Genomic DNA, 17,631 nt, shown 5'->3' on the forward strand with positions numbered 1-17,631 from the left:
ATGGGAAGGGTTGGCAAAATCTTTGTATCGAGTGATTTATTTTGAGCAGCTGAACGATCTTCTGATAAATCTGTTGTGTAATTATAATTTATAATTGTTCCTCAAAGTTTTTTGTTTATAATAGAAATATTTAACTCAAATACATTAAAACTACTAATGAAACCGTGTCCTGTCTCTATACGTATGGTATCTAGGAAGCGAAGTTACTTCGGTGGCCGTGTGACATGTGCCACAAACCGAACCAGCCTCCGAACCAATCCTACGTCGGTTCGGTGCTCGTGTGACCACGCCTTAATGCAACTCCCAATTGTTCAGACTAAGGTAGACTGGGCCATATCTGGATGTTGAAAAAGTTTAGACATTGAAGTACTTTGCGGGACTGTACATTAAACAGCCTGTATTGTCTCTTACACACTCCTTTATTCCACTTCTCTAGTTGTTTTAATATATGGTAGAATATGCATATGCAGTAAACATGAGAAAGTAAAACATGGTCATGCTTGTACTAGCGTACAGAATAGTATTAACAGCGCTAATACTAACTGAAAAGTTACACTACAATGCCCTGGCAGAAAACCTGCGCACACGTGTCGTCTGTCGTGAGAACTACCTATCGGTCAAAGATGTCATTTTTTCGGACAGACATGGTTGCATCGGCGAATTTTCTGGGCAATTAAAAGTTTGGGAAAGTGAAGTCTGAAAAAGCACGGATCGACTGTTGTCACTAGAAGCAGGGGTCAACTGTAGTCACTAGAAGCAGGGGTCGAATGTAGTCACTAGAAGCAGGGGTCGACTGTAGTCACTAGAAGCAGGGGTCGGCTGTAGTCACTAGAAGTTAAAATGCTAAATTACACCCCCTTTAAAAAGCATTTCTCCAATTTGTTTCATTCATAAACTTAAATTATTGTTGTTTACTTGACTGAGTTTCATTGTTGAGGGCATAACTCAATAGCCACTCACAGGCAGAAAGATTCTAATTGCTCTTTGCTAGTAGGGTTACCATGTGTGTAAGTGGGATCACTCTCTTATAGAAATGTCATAAAGTTTATAAGGCTTTTCACCAAAGTATTAAGATTAGATCTGTTTACAAGGATTGATTCGCAGATTTAGCTCATACATTAGTATTCACCTTGTAATTACAATGGAAACTGAGTCTATGTCGCATGATAAAGATCAGATGTGACCTGTCAACGGCAATGTATAATTTTACCACGGGGAAGCTGCACTATGGCATACTAAATGTAAATAAATTCTGACATTCAAAATGTGAACAAACTAATGATCTGTTATAGAGGACTTATCTTACTAATTTAATCTGTTATGTTTTTCTGTTGCAATATATAACTTGGTTAGTTCAGAGAGTAGCCCATGTACATGTATATATTCAGTTTGAGCTTAATAAAGAATTACTGAATGCTAAACAATTTTTATATCAAAGTTTAATGCAAAAAAAATTACAGTGTGTAGCTCTTTGCTTATAACCTATAGTAATACATCTCACTTTGTCTGTCTGTGAGTCCATGTAAATACTGCGTTCCCACAATTTGGGCCGATTTTATCTTAAATTTAAACTCATGCTCCGTGCCTTGCATCAGGCTGCTAAACTATTTGGTTAAAAATTTCGATATGGTTCCTGAGTAATAGCCTCTGGAACATCCTTCTACAGGCTATCTGTTTGTCCTGAGTACTAGCCTCTGGAACATCCTTCTACAGGCTATCTGTTTGTCCTGAGTACTAGCCTCTGGAACATCCTTCTACAGGCTATCTGTTTGTCCTGAGTACTAGCCTCTGGAACATCCTTCTACAGGCTATCTGTTTGTCCTGAGTACTAGCCTCTGGAACATCCTTCTGCAGGCTATCTGTTTGTCCTGAGTACTAGCCTCTGGAACACCCTTCTACAGGCTATCTGTTTGTCCTGAGTACTAGCCTCTGGAACATCCTTCTACAGGCTATCTGTTTGTCCTGAGTACTAGCCTCTGGAACATCCTTCTACAGGCTATCTGTTTGTCCTGAGTACTAGCCTCTGGAACATCCTTCTACAGGCTATCTGTTTGTCCTGAGTACTAGCCTCTGGAACATCCTTCTACAGGCTATCTGTTTGTCCTGAGTACTAGCCTCTGGAACATCCTTCTACAGGCTATCTGTTTGTCCTGAGTACTAGCCTCTGGAACATCCTTCTACAGGCTATCTGTTTGTCCTGAGTACTAGCCTCTGGAACATCCTTCTACAGGCTATCTGTTTGAAAAAGAAAAATTTAGGGCATCACCAGTCTATATTAATAAAGTTTATATTAATAAATCCATATGTCTGTTGGTCCATCCAAAGCTATGCATTTTCACAGTTTCTGACCGATTTCATCCAAACTTGAACATGAATATCTTCAGTGTCTTCTGCCAAATCACTAAAAATATTTGGTTTCCAAACTTCATGTAGTTACTGAAAACGAGCCTCTTAAACATCCACCTGCAGACTTTCTGATTTAAAAATTAAGGAAATCCCAAGCATCCCTGGCTTCACTCCTAGTTATACATACATAGCAGAAATGAATGAGAGCATCCCTGGCTTCACTCCTAGTTATACATACATAGCAGAAATGAATGAGAGCATCCCTGACTTCACTCCTAGTTATAAATACATAGCAGAAATGAATGAGAGCATCCCTGGCTTCACTTCTAGTTATACATACATAGCAGAAATGAATGAGAGCTTCCCTGGCTTCACTTCTGGTTATACATACATGTGTTATGTATGTGTTATGTGCTATGTACACATACATAGCATTTCTGCTATGTATGTGTACATACATAGCAGAAATGATTGAGAGCTTGTAATGTGACACTTCTTGTTTTTCACTGCGTTAAAATACACATAAATAATCATTTGCAGTTACAGCACTTGAACCGCTAAAATTGAAGTTAGTAGTTAACGTCTTCCATGATGTTATCAGAATTAGCAAGCAGGTTTTGATTTAAGAATTTGTTTTTCATTTAGTCTGCCAAGGTTTCCTGGGTGTTGTTCTATTTGCTCATAGTCATCACTATCTGAAAGGTTGAACTGAGATTACGTTTTGTGGTAAATGATATGAAGTGGTAGTCAGTGTTGTGGTGCATTACAGGACAATACACTGCAGTTGCTGATGATCCAGAAACAGCCAGAGTGAGAAAAAACATGACAACAATTAGCAATGTAGCCTACCACGGAGAGTTGGCAAAAAAGCAAGAGATGGAGAATGCGCGGCCTGCTGAAATAGATGGTGAGAACAGATGACGTTTGTATATAAGGGAATTGTTGATGATTTCTAGTTATGCAAAGTTAGGAGCTCTTCTTTTGAGTCTAGTAGTAGTATCTTACAGAAGACTAGCGACATCTCTAATCGGGTCTCTGGTACTAAATAGCTGGTATCACGGGATAATATCACGGGTTATTGTTTCAACCATTGTATGTATTACAGTAAAATGATAAGATATAGTGCAAGCTGTAATGTAGAGACTTGACTGATAAGATATAGTGTAAGCTGATAATGTGGAAACTTGACTGATAGGATATAGTGTAAGCCGATAATGTAGAGACTCGATTGATAAAATATAGTGTAAGCTGATAATGTAGAGATTTGACGGATAAGATATAGTGTAAGCTGTTAATGTAGAGACTTGACTGATAAGATATAGTGTAAGCTGATAATCTAGAGACTCGACTGATAAAATATAGTATAAGCTGATAATGTAGGGACTTGACTGATAAGATATAGTGTAAGCTGATAGTGTAGAGACTCGATGGATAAAATATAGTGTAAGCTGATAATGTAGAGACTTGACGGATAAGATATAGTGTAAGCTGTTAATGTAGAGACTTGACTGATAAGATATAGTGTAAGCTGATAATGTGGAAACTTGACTGATAAGATATAGTGTAAGCCGATAATGTAGAGACTCGATTGATAAAATATAGTGTAAGCTGATAATGTAGAGATTTGACGGATAAGATATAGTGTAAGCTGTTAATGTAGAGACTTGACTGATAAGATATAGTGTAAGCTGATAATCTAGAGACTCGACTGATAAAATATAGTATAAGCTGATAATGTAGGGACTTGACTGATAAGATATAGTGTAAGCTGATAGTGTAGAGACTCGATGGATAAAATATAGTGTAAGCTGATAATGTAGAGACTTGACGGATAAGATATAGTGTAAGCTGTTAATGTAGAGACTTGACTGATAAGATGGAGAGAGTTGACTTAACATATTTATTCAAGTTGTCTTAAAATGACCATGTTAATGTGTTTGTTAGCAGCTTCAACTCGCCGTGTTTCGGCACCTACACCTCGAGTTCGACAGCCAGGTAGCGTGAGTGACTACGATCCTGCAGTGGAGAATCAGCTATCTCCTTCCTCCAATAAACCTCAGTCCACGACATGTTTTAGCTCCTCAAACAGCCAAAAGCAAGGTGATAATTTTAATGACAGGGCATTCCGATTACTTTTAAAATCATTGTTTCGGCATCACTTTAGCAGTAGACGAACATCTGCCAAAATGTGTGCCGTGTGCATGTCTTCATGATAGGCATAAGTAGTTACTGTTCGGTTTATGTTTGTCATTAAGTCATTCTGAGCTTCATGTACCTCATCAGTAACGTGTAGACAAGCATTAGGCTTCTGTACACATTGTGTTCCTGGTGTATTTTGAAACCCAGGAATGTCATAGCAAAGTAAGTGATAAATGCGTTAACACAATTGTTTCCGAATTTGACTAGATGAATCTAATGATGCTGGCAGCACTGAATATAACGCTGACAGCACTGAACGTAAGGCTTGCCTAATTCTATCTGCGCTTTCATGTCTTCCTTGTCATTTGTAAAGCATTAATTTATCCTCCAAAAATCTATACAGATCTGCTAAACTCAATTTTAATAGGCATGGCATATAATTACTACCTCTCCTGCTCTGATTTCAGGTTGTAATTCTATCGCATGCGAATTGCTTATCTATGTAAATAGGGTGATTACAGTAACTTATATTTTTACTAAATTTCATCAGCCTGGTAAATGTGTATTTTGAACAATACTTGCTGACAAAAGTGGTCTGAAAGTTGCAAGGTAAGCTCGGTTTTACAGTCATAGGGCAGTTACTTGTAGCTTGTTTTTCTTCAAGTTGCACTAAGTTACTTGGAATTGTGTAAAACTACTTAATTAAGTTAAATTTGACCCACAATATGACAAGACAATCTCATTAGATATACGCGTGTTATCATTTGTAATTTAAAAGCATGCAACAAATATTTAATAATAATTGGGATGTTCATATTATCATTGTCCAATTTTATCACTATATTTCATTGTAAAATTATAAACATTTACAAAAATAGCTGGTTTTAGCTCTTCCAACAAGATTGCTGTCCTTGATTGCGGCAGAGCGTTTGCTCAGGCTTAAAATAATTTTCTTCATACACCTGCCATCTCTTTTTGTTTAAATAATCATGTCTGTCTAGACTGTCATGTCTCCATTCTATTCCAAACAGCGTACAGTCGGTCAAGAAGAATTGGTTCCATCACTGACTATGACCCAATAAATGACAATTACGGGTCAATAGTCGATCAGTATCCAGGTATCTGAAAGCTGGATGTTGTGCGGGTCTTAGAATAGCTATAGCCATGGCTTTCATCGCTTGACTCCCGCAGTGTATTGATGAACTCTGGCATTAGTCTATCCGTTGGACATTGCTGGTTGTTGACCATACATACTAATGGAAAAACTTTGTACATCATTGACTCCGCTGAATGATTTGTATGATACGTCATATCAGCAATGGTCAGAATCAGTTTGAATTACTAATGATTTTAGTTTAGCTGAAAAGATCATAATATGGTCAACTAACCAGGAGTGTCCAATAGGAGTCAATAATTGTCAGTAAATTCGTTTGTTTCTCTGTCTTTACCTAGGGTACTGGTTCGCATGCTGCCAGTGTTACTATTCTTGATCCCTGCATGCTCAGCACTTCCCCTTTTAGCATGCAAATTTTCCTTATTAGCCAGCCAATACGATAGGTCTAGCAGGTGTTGGTCACGGCGTCACTTGTATCTCAATTGCTGTCGATCTTACCCGAGCTGTTCCTGAAACAGGTCGCTTACGCTGTATCATCCTCTTGGTAAACCCGCTTGTAGCCAGTCTCAAGCCCTCATAGACAAACTATAGTAGTTGTTGATACTGATGAAACTTGAGTTTTCAAGTCTAATGTCTATGTAATATTGGTACTGTTGCTCAATGAATTTTTCAGTCAATGTGCGGAATGAGATGAGAGCGTCATTACAAACTTTTACATGAGAGATAAACTGGTGATAGTGTTATAAATGCTGCCCAATAAATTATTAGCATTGATTATTCGGTAGTCGCGCAGTGAAAACTTACATTCCGTGATACGCTTTTATGTATCATGTTTTCATTATATAAACTGGTACTCTGTCAGCCTATCGTGTCGTGGGAGATTGTCAAGTGTAATAACTATACGCACAGCTATTCCAAAATGTAACAATGCAGTAGATTGGTGCAGATGATAGCGTTTGTCTAAGAAGCCTAAAGTCACGAGTTTGAATCCCGTCAAAAGCATTTTTTTTGCCAAACTTCAAGCGTGGCTTCAGTCAGATAGACATGGCTATTATTATAGTGAAAATGGCTACAATGACCAGGTCATTCATTATAGCCGTGCTGGTTTGAGGCTGGTTGTCAGCGTGAAGAGGTTTGAGATCTGAGCCGCGTAACGAGGGAACAGGTTAGGTAAGGTCTGTTCCACGACCGTTTCAGTGAATATAGCAGTATGACCAGTATTTGTCTAATAGTGGATACCACAGCGATTGTTTGCTCCATGGTAGGTTGGCTAGATGCAGTGCTAGATAGGGCAGCTAGGGGCTATGCATGCGGAGTTGCTATGGTGGTGTTATGAGCGCAGCTGAAAGGGTGTGATACGTAGTGTAGTTCATTTCAGAGGTCACTCATTCAGAGATCTTCACCACTCTTTTGCACTTAGAAGGGTAGTCTGGTTATGCCTACACCAAGGTAACTTATTGATCACACAGAGCGGTAACTAGCAGTTATAAGCCAATACTTACAAACGAAAAGGAGACTAGAAATATTAATAATGTATGAGTAACCATGTCAAGCATTTCATGTAGGATAAGGTGTAACTTTCCACATTTTTTACATTTAGAACAGAACACCTACTTACATTTTTATACTATTATAAGGAGAAAACTTCAGTTGCAAAAACTTTCCCTTTTCCATGATTTAATAGAGTGCTTATGTGTTGAACACAATGACTACTTGGTTTAAATTACGTCAACGGCTCAGCGTATCATAAGCCTTTAGAATTATATCTGCTGCTGTTATTAATAGCCTCAGGTGTTATTAATAGCCTCAGGTGTTATTAATAGCCTCAGGTGTTATTAATAGCCTCAGGTGTTATTAATAGCCTCAGGTGTTATTAATAGCCTCAGGTGTTATTAATAGCCTCAGGTGTTAATTTTTAAAAGTTATTTTAAGCAGCTCATGTAACAAAAATGTGAGATTCATTTCACAGTAAGGTTCTGCAGCTGTGAAATGTGCAGCTATGTACAGACTGCATAGTATGAATGTCGTGTCGGCAAAAACTACACGATCTGTTAGTATCCTTGCCTGCTTTTTCCTTCCCCAACAGTTTTCCTATCTGACGTCTTCGTAGGACTATCCATTATTACCATTGCTGAATAAGATATTCTTAACACTCACCAAATTACTGTGTCACCTGTTCATGGTCTAGTGATTTATCGGTGAAATATTACAGTATACAAACCATAATTTATGATCACATCAACATACGGATTGTTGGACAATATAAGCTGCAGTCTAGCTGTTGGTGCAAGTGCCTGGTTGGCTTGACCTGCAACAAAATTCACATTACAGTTATTTGGTATTAAAAGATTCACCATGTCTTACTCTGTTGTGTTGTAGATGCAAAATACAGTGAAACATGGATAACTCGCCCTCGGATATAGCGAACACATGGTTAACTCGACTGGATTTGCTTGGTCTGCTCCCACGCAATGATAAATGGCTCTATATAACTCGAATTCAGCACTGTTATAACGAACTGTTTTTTGCCCAACGGCTACCGAAACGGTTGCTATCGCTTTAGAAAATCACTTTATTCCAAGCCATAGAGGTAAACCTCAACTTTTCGTAATTCATAAGCGTCGTTATTACCTCCATCGGCAAAATATTTTTGTCAACGACTGTTCTAAAGGTTTGGTGAAATTTGATTTATACTTCTATACGATGAATAGCACGGGCTAGCCGGGTCACGGACGCAAGGATTTTCGCCACGCACATACAAAACAAAAACAGCATGTTGTTTTTGTTTTGTATTTGCGTGGCGAAAATCCTTGAGTGCGTGACCCGGCTAGCCCGTGATGAATAGTTTTCCGACGTCGATTCCGTGTTGAATTAACGTCGGAATGTTGAATGTTTAAAACGTCTTAAAAATGTTGTAATCAAACGTATACGTTGTCTTAGCTAAAAAAAACTATTCATCGTTTGACCTAAACACAAAATACGTGTGTACATTCAATAAGTATCCATTCAAAAAGCGTGAGTGATATACAATGTACCGTAAAACCTCGTAAAACTTTTAATTGAACTGCCTCGGAGTGTTGCTCTTAACGAATCCCAGGTAAAGTAAGGTAATCTTTGCAAAAACTTCAAGAAAGATCGGCAAAATTGATCGTGGGTAAAACGCTCAAAAGAAAAAGATGTCTTTTCTTTGAGCATTTCAGCAACGATCAAGTTTTGCCAATGTCAATCTAAAAAAAACGTCCTGGCAATAACATCACCTCAAACAACAAACCAATCTCAAGTGATAGAAAAATCTCTATACTTTTTGATAAAAACGTTTTAAACTTTACATTAGAAGCATTTAATTTGAAACAAGCCATTTGTGCTTTTGATTTATATTATAGTTTGTATATGTTCATGTATCTACTAATAAATAAGTAAATACATGGACTTGTGACAGTGCTCTGATAACTTGAACACTCTGATAATTCGAACACTTTTGCTCGGTCCCTTGAAGTTTGAGTTATCCGAGTTTCACTGTATGTGGAAATGTGATTACAAGCTCTTAAAAGCTCAAAAACAAACATTTAATCGCCGCCATCACGATACCGCCGTAGTTTGGATTCTCTTTCCAAAACGGCTCAAATGGGATGTAGTTGTACAAGATGGCTTCTGTTTACACTTTCACACAACCTCATTTGTCGAAATATTTTCACAAATATCCTTCACGCATTCAATAAAACCATGTCTATTGTTCTTACGCGTCTATTTCATCATCATCGTAACGTTGTTACTTTGAGCACTGATATCTCAAAACCTACCGTAAAAATTTGTTTAATTTTTTAGCCTTAGCTCGAAGGATTGCATATCATCCTCTGGTAAACATGACGAACCTGTTGGTCACCTGTGACAGTCAAAAAATGTTGCAGAAATTATTCGCGCTATTTAGCAGGAAGTATGGGTCACATGATCAGATTACAACTAGACCAAGCCGAAACAAAACTGTAAAGTAGCGAGCGTCTACATTTGGTAAGGGCTCTTCGGTAAAACCCGAAGTGTTTGTCATAAACTAGTGCTACGATAAGTTTTATATTGAGCCTTCTGTTGGCCTCTCAATTCACGTGAGAACGTCACGTGACAAAACAATAACCAAATGTAATGACTACGTCAGAGAAATAAACTGATTTCAATCTACGGCGGTCTCGTGATGGCGGCGATTAACTGTTCGTTTTTGAGCTTTTAAGAGCTTGTAATCACATTTCCACGTATTTGGCACCTACAACACAACAGAGTAAGACATGGTGAATCTTTTGATACGAAATAACTGTAATGTGAATTTTGTTGCAAGTCAACCTTTAAGGATCCCACGTTATGGTATTTTAATTTAATTGTCTGACTGGAAAATTTTTGCAATGAAGTGGAAACAAATGAATAGATTCTTTGAGCCAATACTGATGGTTAATAACCTTAAGGGCAAACAACTCCGCCAATATAGCTACTTATTTGGATTCGAAATACCTGCATCAATTGTTGTAGCATCCTTGAACCTGATCCTTACCTGCATTGTTAATTTATAATTTGACTTTTTGTGAGTTGGAGTCACAGAGCTAAAGCACAGCTAGTACTAGTAAGCCAGTTTTTGTCTTACATCCAAACTAGTGAACCACAAAATGGGCCACCCTTGGTCAAATGGGTCAGTTTATAGGACAGCCTTGTTGATGCTTGCATAATCTCAATCAAAAGATTGAATTTGCTCTTTCTGAAATAACAGCAAAAATAATAAAGCTGCACTTCTGTAATAGAAAATGGCTCGAGTATATCGCAAAGCCAAATATTTACAGGAATAGCTCTAAAGCAGGGGTTCTTAACCAGTGGGAAATTTCCCACCAGTGAGAAATTTGATGATTTGAGGTGGGAAATTTTCAAGCTTCAGATTGAGAATATTGATTACGGCGCATTTCAAGGATATAGCTGTTGTACTGTATTTTCACCACATACATGGTGCAGATACATGCTTTTATTGTGAGTACAACTGTATTAATACGGAAATCAAGCCTCGTGATGTATCAAGCAGCTTATTGGATATTCAAATTACTCTATTGTTGTGTTTATCTTGAACTTCATTTTTCCATAAATAAAAAGTACATCATGACAAACTATCCATAAAATATGATTTCTATCACAGTTCAATTAATAATTTATTCATTTTGACTGTATGGCAAAATGCAATCCTGACAAGCCTCCTCTTGCAATCTGAGAGTGGCAAAAATACCACAATTTTCGGCTGCTAGAGAGGGGGAAATCTCAAAGTGTAGTTTGTCAATGTGGGAAATACACTGAAAAAGGTTAAGAACCACTGCTCTAAAGGCATTCGCATTAACTGTTTAAAATATATTTATGTCTCACTATATGTAGATTTTCTTGATTGACAGTGGGTTAAGGATCTGATAATTAGCATTCACTAGATGGTATCTAGTAACAGTAAATGGTATATATATATATGTATCCATCTGGTGATTAGCATTCACTAGATGGTATCTACTAACAGTAGATGGTATATACATATGTATCCATCTGGTGATTAGCATTCACTAGATGGTATCTAGTAACAGTAGATGGTATATATATATGTGTATCCATCTGGCGATTAGCATTCACTAGCTAGTATCTAGTAACAGTAGATAGTAATGTATATATATATGTATCCATCTGGTGATTAGCATTCACTAGCTGGCATCTACTAACAGTAGATGGTATATATATGTATCTATCAGGTGATTAGCATTCACTAGCCGGTTTCTAGTAACAGGAAGTGATATATACAGTCAAACATGGATAACTCGAACTTCACGGGACCGAGCGAAGGTGTTCGAATTATCAGAGCATCCAAGTTATCAGAGCACTGTCACAAGTCCATGTATTTACTTATTTATTAGTACATACATATACATATACAAACTATAGTATAAATCAAAAGCACAAATGGTTTGTTTCAAATTAAATGCTTCTAATGTAAAGTTTAAAACGTTTTTATCAAAACGTATAGATCAAAACGTATTCTATCACTTGAGATTGGTTAGTTGTTTGAGGTGATGTTATTGCCAGGACGTTTTTTAGATTGACATTGGCAAAACTTGATCGTTGTTGAAATGCTCAAAAGAAAAGACATCTTTTTCTTTTGAGCGTTTTACCCACGATCAATTGTGCCGATTTTTCTTGAAGTTTATGCAAAGATTACCTCGCTTCCGAAGGGCGATCGCTAAGCGGATGTTTGGTATAAATCAAATTTCACCAAACCTTTAGAAAAGTCGTTGACAAAAATATTTTGGCGATGGTGGTAATAACGACGCTTATGAATTACGAAAAGTTGAGGCTTACCTCTATGGCTTGGAATAAAGTGATTTTCTAAAGCGATAACAACCGTTTCGGTAGCCGTTGGGCAAAAAACAGTTCGAATTAACAGTGTTGAGTTCGAGTTATCTATAGCAATTTATCATTACGTGGGAACGGACCAAAGAAACCATTCGAATTAACCATGTGTTCGAGCTATCCGTGGGCGAGTCATCCATGTTTGACTGTATATGTATCCATCAGGTGATTAGCATTCACTAGATGGTATCTAGTAACAGTAGATGGTATATATATATATCCATTTGGTGATTGCGTTCAGCTAATTGTCCCATTGAATAATCGATGCTTTTACACGATTATCTGCCGGGAGTCAATAATTGAGTTAGAGAACTATTCATTTTGAAGAACTAAGTTTGATAATGCTGTAAAGGCAACATGTCTGAGCAAAGTTTGTCTTTCTTATACGTGGCATTTTCACATGATCATTCCAGTTTAATCTCATCTCAATATTGTTTGCCGATTAGATCTGTCCAAGAAAGGTATTCCTCTAGACCAGTGGTTCTTAACTTGGTTGGACGTACTGAGTTCCACCAGTTTCATATTCACTTTCACCAAACCCTTATTGCAAAATACAATAAGGCAAGACAAAGACAGGTATATCTTTCAGTGGCGCTCAAAATAAACTATCAACATCGCTATGTTCAAAGAACAAAACCAATACTATACATGAACTCGCAACAAATTACACATTGGTTCATAAAGACATGACTTTGCGAGTCAGAGTGACTTCCGCTGTTGTTTTTGAGTACCCTCCGCTAAACCCCTGTGACTGACTCACCAAACCCCTAGGGTTTGCTCGAACCCAGGCACAAACCCACTGGTCTGGGCAGTTCACTATTGCAAAATATTAGATATTTACTGGATGAGAGTGAAACTATTTAATGAAAGTAGAGCCTTTTGCCATGTGTCTGATCAATTATGATTAATTGTAATATAAAGATGGTTTGATGCGCGGAGCACTAATGTATCATCTCTGGTTTGTTCTGGCTTGACTAGTTGTAAAATGTGTTCTTTCTATTCCTTTTATGTTCCGTGTTATAGTTGTTTGTAAGGAATTTATTCATGTCTTTGATCAGTTTGATGATGTTAGTGGTTAGTTCTTCAGCGATTGTCTTGTACTCCCAGGTTATTGGTATGTCTTTCTTGCCTTCTTTCTATTTTCAAGTTCCCTCGTAGGTCTGCATCTCTTCTTACTTTCTGAAGTAGCTGTTGTATTCCTACATCTATTACTATTTTGGTTTCTACAACCTGTTGCCTTGCTATTCGCAGGAACAGCTTTAGTTGCAGCTCCTGAACAACTGCTCAGAATATGTTAGTATGTTTGGTCACTTGTTTAGTTTGCTAGTAAAATGTAGGTTTTCTCACAAAGGTCGTCGTGCAACAATTAACTGGTGACCTGGCTCAGTTTTCTGCGCAGTTGACAGTGGTGAACCAATGAACCGACATCTAAACTTAGTTGTTTATATTGTAGCGCCTGCGGCTCGTCAGGTGCCGACATCGCCTCCTGCACAGAGTCGGCCTGCTCCACAGTTCACGCAACCACCGCCTGTCGCGGCACCACGACACACTAGTCCTGCGAGAACCCCTGCACCAGCCATGTCACCGCCACCTGCCAGGGACCCATCGCCTCCTCCTGTCAGGGACCTGTCACCACCACCTGCCAGAAACCCGTCACCACCACCTGTCAGAAACCCGTCACCACCACCACCTGTCAGAGACCCATCACCCCCACCTGTCAAAAACCCGTCACCACCACCTGTCAGGGACCCATCACCCCCACCTGTCAGGGACCCGTCACCCCCACCTGTCAGAGCACCATCATTTTCTTCTGATACTACAGCTAAGCCACAAGCCAGCGAGTCGAAACCAGACAAGGGAGTGAGTAGTATTTGTTGTCAGGCATGGTTTCGCCCATCACTAACAAGAGCTGCAATTAACTCATGAGTTGTGTACCCTATGATAGGTATAGACTATAGACAAATGTTAGCATTTACAGCTTGCCTAACTGGTTTTCTACAAAAGTGTTTAAGGTGTGACAGCAACCAAGTCTATGCAGCGAGCATAAACATGAGAGCGATAACTATATTTAATTACTAGGTAGTGTCTCATCGGAGTAGGTATCATTTGATAATTGTTCACGCTTGCATATGAACAGTAACTTAGGACAGTATGTAGTAATTCTCTATTATATTCCTCACAGTTAAGTAGACAAGTATTCGTTAAGATTAACAACTATATGCTTGACAATTTCTTGTTATAGCACTGCCATATCCAAAGTTTCTGCAGAAAGCTGTTGAGGATAGTTTATTATTGATCAAATTGGTATTCTGTTACTGATATAACAGTAGGTTTTCGTTTATGGAACCTGATCTGTTCAAGTACGCATTGTTAGTGATTTTAAGGTTTATCCGGTGTGACTTTCCATTTATACTAGAGTTAAGCGGGAAACAACGGGAAACAACTACAGCATTATATATTTACATGTATATTAAAATTTCTTAGGTATTGAGCTAGAATATCTTATTCAAGGAAGCAGGGCGTGCGATGCTGTTTTAAAGTATGACTTTCGAGATAGCAAGCAATATGTATCAGGTCTCCTTGTTACTAGTGGTTATGTATCAGGTCTCCTTGTTACTAGTGGTTATGTATCAGGTCTCCTTGTTACTATTGGTTATGTATCAGGTCTCCTTGTTACTGGTGGTTATGTATCAGGTCTCCTCGGTACTAGCGGTTATGTATCAGGTCTCCTTGTTACTGGTGGTTATGTATCAGGTCTCCTTGTTACTGGTGGTTATGTATCAGGTCTCCTTAGTACTAGTGGTTATGTATCAGGTCTCCTTGTTACTAGTGGTTATGTATCAAGTATCCTTGTTACTGGTGGTTATGTATCAGGTCTCCTTGGTACTATTGGTTATGTATCAGGTCTCCTCGGTACTAGTGGTTATGTATCAGGTCTCCTTGTTACTAGTGGTTATGTATCAGGTCTCCTCGGTACTAGTGGTTATGTATCAGGTCTCCTTGTTACTGGTGGTTATGTATCAGGTCTCCTTGTTACTAGTGGTTATGTATCAGGTCTCCTTGGTACTAGTGGTTATGTATCAGGTCTCCTCGGTACTAGTGGTTATGTATCAGGTCTCCTTGGTACTAGTGGTTATGTATCAGGTCTCCTTGTTACTAGCGGTTATGTATCAGGTCTCCTTGGTTCTAGTGGTTATGTATCAGGTCTCCTTGGTACTAGTGGTTATGTATCAGGTCTCCTTGGTACTAGTGGTTATGTATCAGGTCTCCTTGTTACTAGTGGTTATGTATCAGGTCTCCTTGTTACTAGTGGTTATGTATCAGGTCTCCTTGTTACTAGTGGTTATGTATCAGGTCTCCTTGTTACTAGCGGTTATGTATCAGGTCTCCTTGTTACTAGCGGTTATGTATCAGGTCTCCTTGTTACTAGTGGTTATGTATCAGGTCTCCTTGGTACTAGTGGTTATGTATCAGGTCTCCTCGGTACTAGTGGTTATGTATCAGGTCTCCTCGGTACTAGTGGTTATGTATCAGGTCTCCTTGGTACTAGTGGTTATGTATCAGGTCTCCTTGGTACTAGTGGTTATGTATCAGGTCTCCTTGGTACTAGTGGTTATGTATCAGGTCTCCTTGTTACTAGTGGTTATGTATCAGGTCTCCTTGTTACTAGTGGTTATGTATCAGGTCTCCTTGTTACTAGTGGTTATGTATCAGGTTTCCTCGGTACTAGTGGTTATGGATCAGGTCTCCTCGGTACTAGCGGTTATGTATCAGGTCTCCTTGGTACTAGTGGTTATGTATCAGGTCTCCCTTTTACTAGTGGTTATGTATCAGGTCTCCTCGGTACTAGTGGTTATGTAACTAGAGTTGGATAGCCAACTCTGCCGTGGTTTCTTTTTGTAGCTCATGCATATATGTATATCACTGGTTGTAAATTGTAAAAGGCTGTCTGTTTACTTTAAACATAAATCAGGATTTGAAAAAGTATCCCAGGTCAAGTTTTTTGCATTCCTATGTCAGACCTCCTTTAATGTCTACTGGTTTTTGGCTAGTGTTTTGTGGCTGAAACACAATCTATCAGTTAGTTATTAGTACCCTCGTGTGCTGTAGTTGGTCTCAAAAGCTCTCTATGATTACACCGCTGCGGATGATGATGAGGTCGGATTTGACGAGAATGACACCATCATACAGTGTGAGGAGATCGACGATGGCTGGATGTATGGAACAGTTGAACGAACCGGTCTACGTGGCATGTTGCCTTCCAACTATGTTGAAAAAGTTAACTGGTAGATTAATTTTACGACATTGTGTAACAATTTTTGAAAACATAAAACATTCATAATTCCAGCTGCGTCTATGCAGTGAAACTCTCTCTTATTTGGTGCCATTATACATAACATTCAGTGCTTAAAGCTGACATAGTAATGCCCGTAGGTGTAACCCTGATAGATGTTTTGTTCTCATCGATTATTTATCTTTCTTTTTTCAGGTAACCTTTATTCTTACGCTTGTCTTTATTTCGACACAATTTGATTTCATATTCGCTAGAAGATCTTTTACTGTCTAGTAATTGTTATGGCATCAGTACTTACCTGACTTGCATATCCTAGATTGATACCCTGCCATATACTAGTTTAGTTTAACTGTTGTGATCCGCAGGCTCAGTTCCCTAATAACATCAGCCCTAACCCCCTCTTTCACTGCTCATTTACTGCAATCAGTATTTTCAGAATTACAATGATTTTGTGACAAGCTAATTCGCTATACTTGAACTTTTATCACTGGTACAAATGTTGCTTTTAATAAATAAGGAAGCCCAAACTTATTCTTTCTTGTATTTGGTTCAATAGATTGCTTCAGATGTAGGAACCAAGTTTTAATACTGTCTATCAATGACAATACACACGCACACACACTCGCACCCACAGACACACACACACACGGAATGTTGTGTGATGAATGATGTGATTATCAGTATCATGCCCTACTCGTGTTGCCTTCTCCCAGCCTTTGCTCAATATTTGGTGATTTTTGAGGCGTTTTTATCTGAGGTACAATTAGTCAGCTTTTATTTATTAGAAATTAGTTCTGCAGCATTTTATTTCTTATATCCTCTTACAAAAAGTCATAATAGAAAGTATATGTTTAGATAACGACCTGTACAATATTTTACTACACTTATTTTCAGACTTGATAGTGGCCATCCACCATTGTTGTACATTGATGCAGAAACTTAAAACTACCTCGTAGTAAATTAGTTATTTCTGATGTACTGCTGTCTTTTGCTGCTTGACAGTGATGTCTTGACAGTGATTTCTTGACAGTGAGGTCTTGACAGTGATGTCTTGACAGTGAGGTCTTGACAGTGATGTCTTGACCGTGATGTCTTGACCGTGATGTCTTGACAGTGAGGTCTTGACAGTGAGGTCTTGACAGTGATGTCTTGACCGTGATGTCTTGACCGTGATGTCTTGACAGTGATGTCTTGACAGTGATGCATCGCTAGGGTCACATTATATTAAAATAGATTGGGTCAAAAGGCTTCTCCGTATAATACTCGGACTGAACCGCTTCTGCTGGTGATAGAATTTGGCTACAGACAACTCCTAGTTAATAGGAATTAC

General features: G+C 38.5%; 1 protein-coding gene across 9 annotated transcripts in view; it reads left to right on the top strand.

Moving 5' to 3' along the window:
- LOC137389899 (LIM and SH3 domain protein 1-like) overlaps positions 1-16,893 on the top strand; it is a 32,658-nt gene extending 15,765 nt beyond the window's left edge. For 6 of the 9 annotated variants that reach the window (XM_068076057.1, XM_068076056.1, XM_068076061.1 and 3 more), the window contains exons 6-11: positions 3,116-3,253; positions 4,291-4,446; positions 4,753-4,803; positions 5,517-5,603; positions 13,461-13,867; positions 16,118-16,893. In XM_068076057.1, coding sequence (XP_067932158.1) covers positions 3,116-3,253; positions 4,291-4,446; positions 4,753-4,803; positions 5,517-5,603; positions 13,461-13,867; positions 16,118-16,297 — 1,019 coding nt within the window. In that variant the 3' untranslated portion in view covers positions 16,298-16,893. The remainder of the gene's footprint in view (positions 1-3,115; positions 3,254-4,290; positions 4,447-4,752; positions 4,804-5,516; positions 5,604-13,460; positions 13,868-16,117) is intronic. The other 3 variants (XM_068076062.1, XM_068076063.1, XM_068076064.1) reach the window with 3 other exon arrangements.
- Positions 16,894-17,631: the final 738 nt, after the last annotated feature.

The sequence above is a fragment of the Watersipora subatra genome, chromosome 3 (assembly GCF_963576615.1).
Source record: "Watersipora subatra chromosome 3, tzWatSuba1.1, whole genome shotgun sequence".
Lineage (NCBI taxonomy): Eukaryota > Metazoa > Bryozoa > Gymnolaemata > Cheilostomatida > Watersiporidae > Watersipora > Watersipora subatra.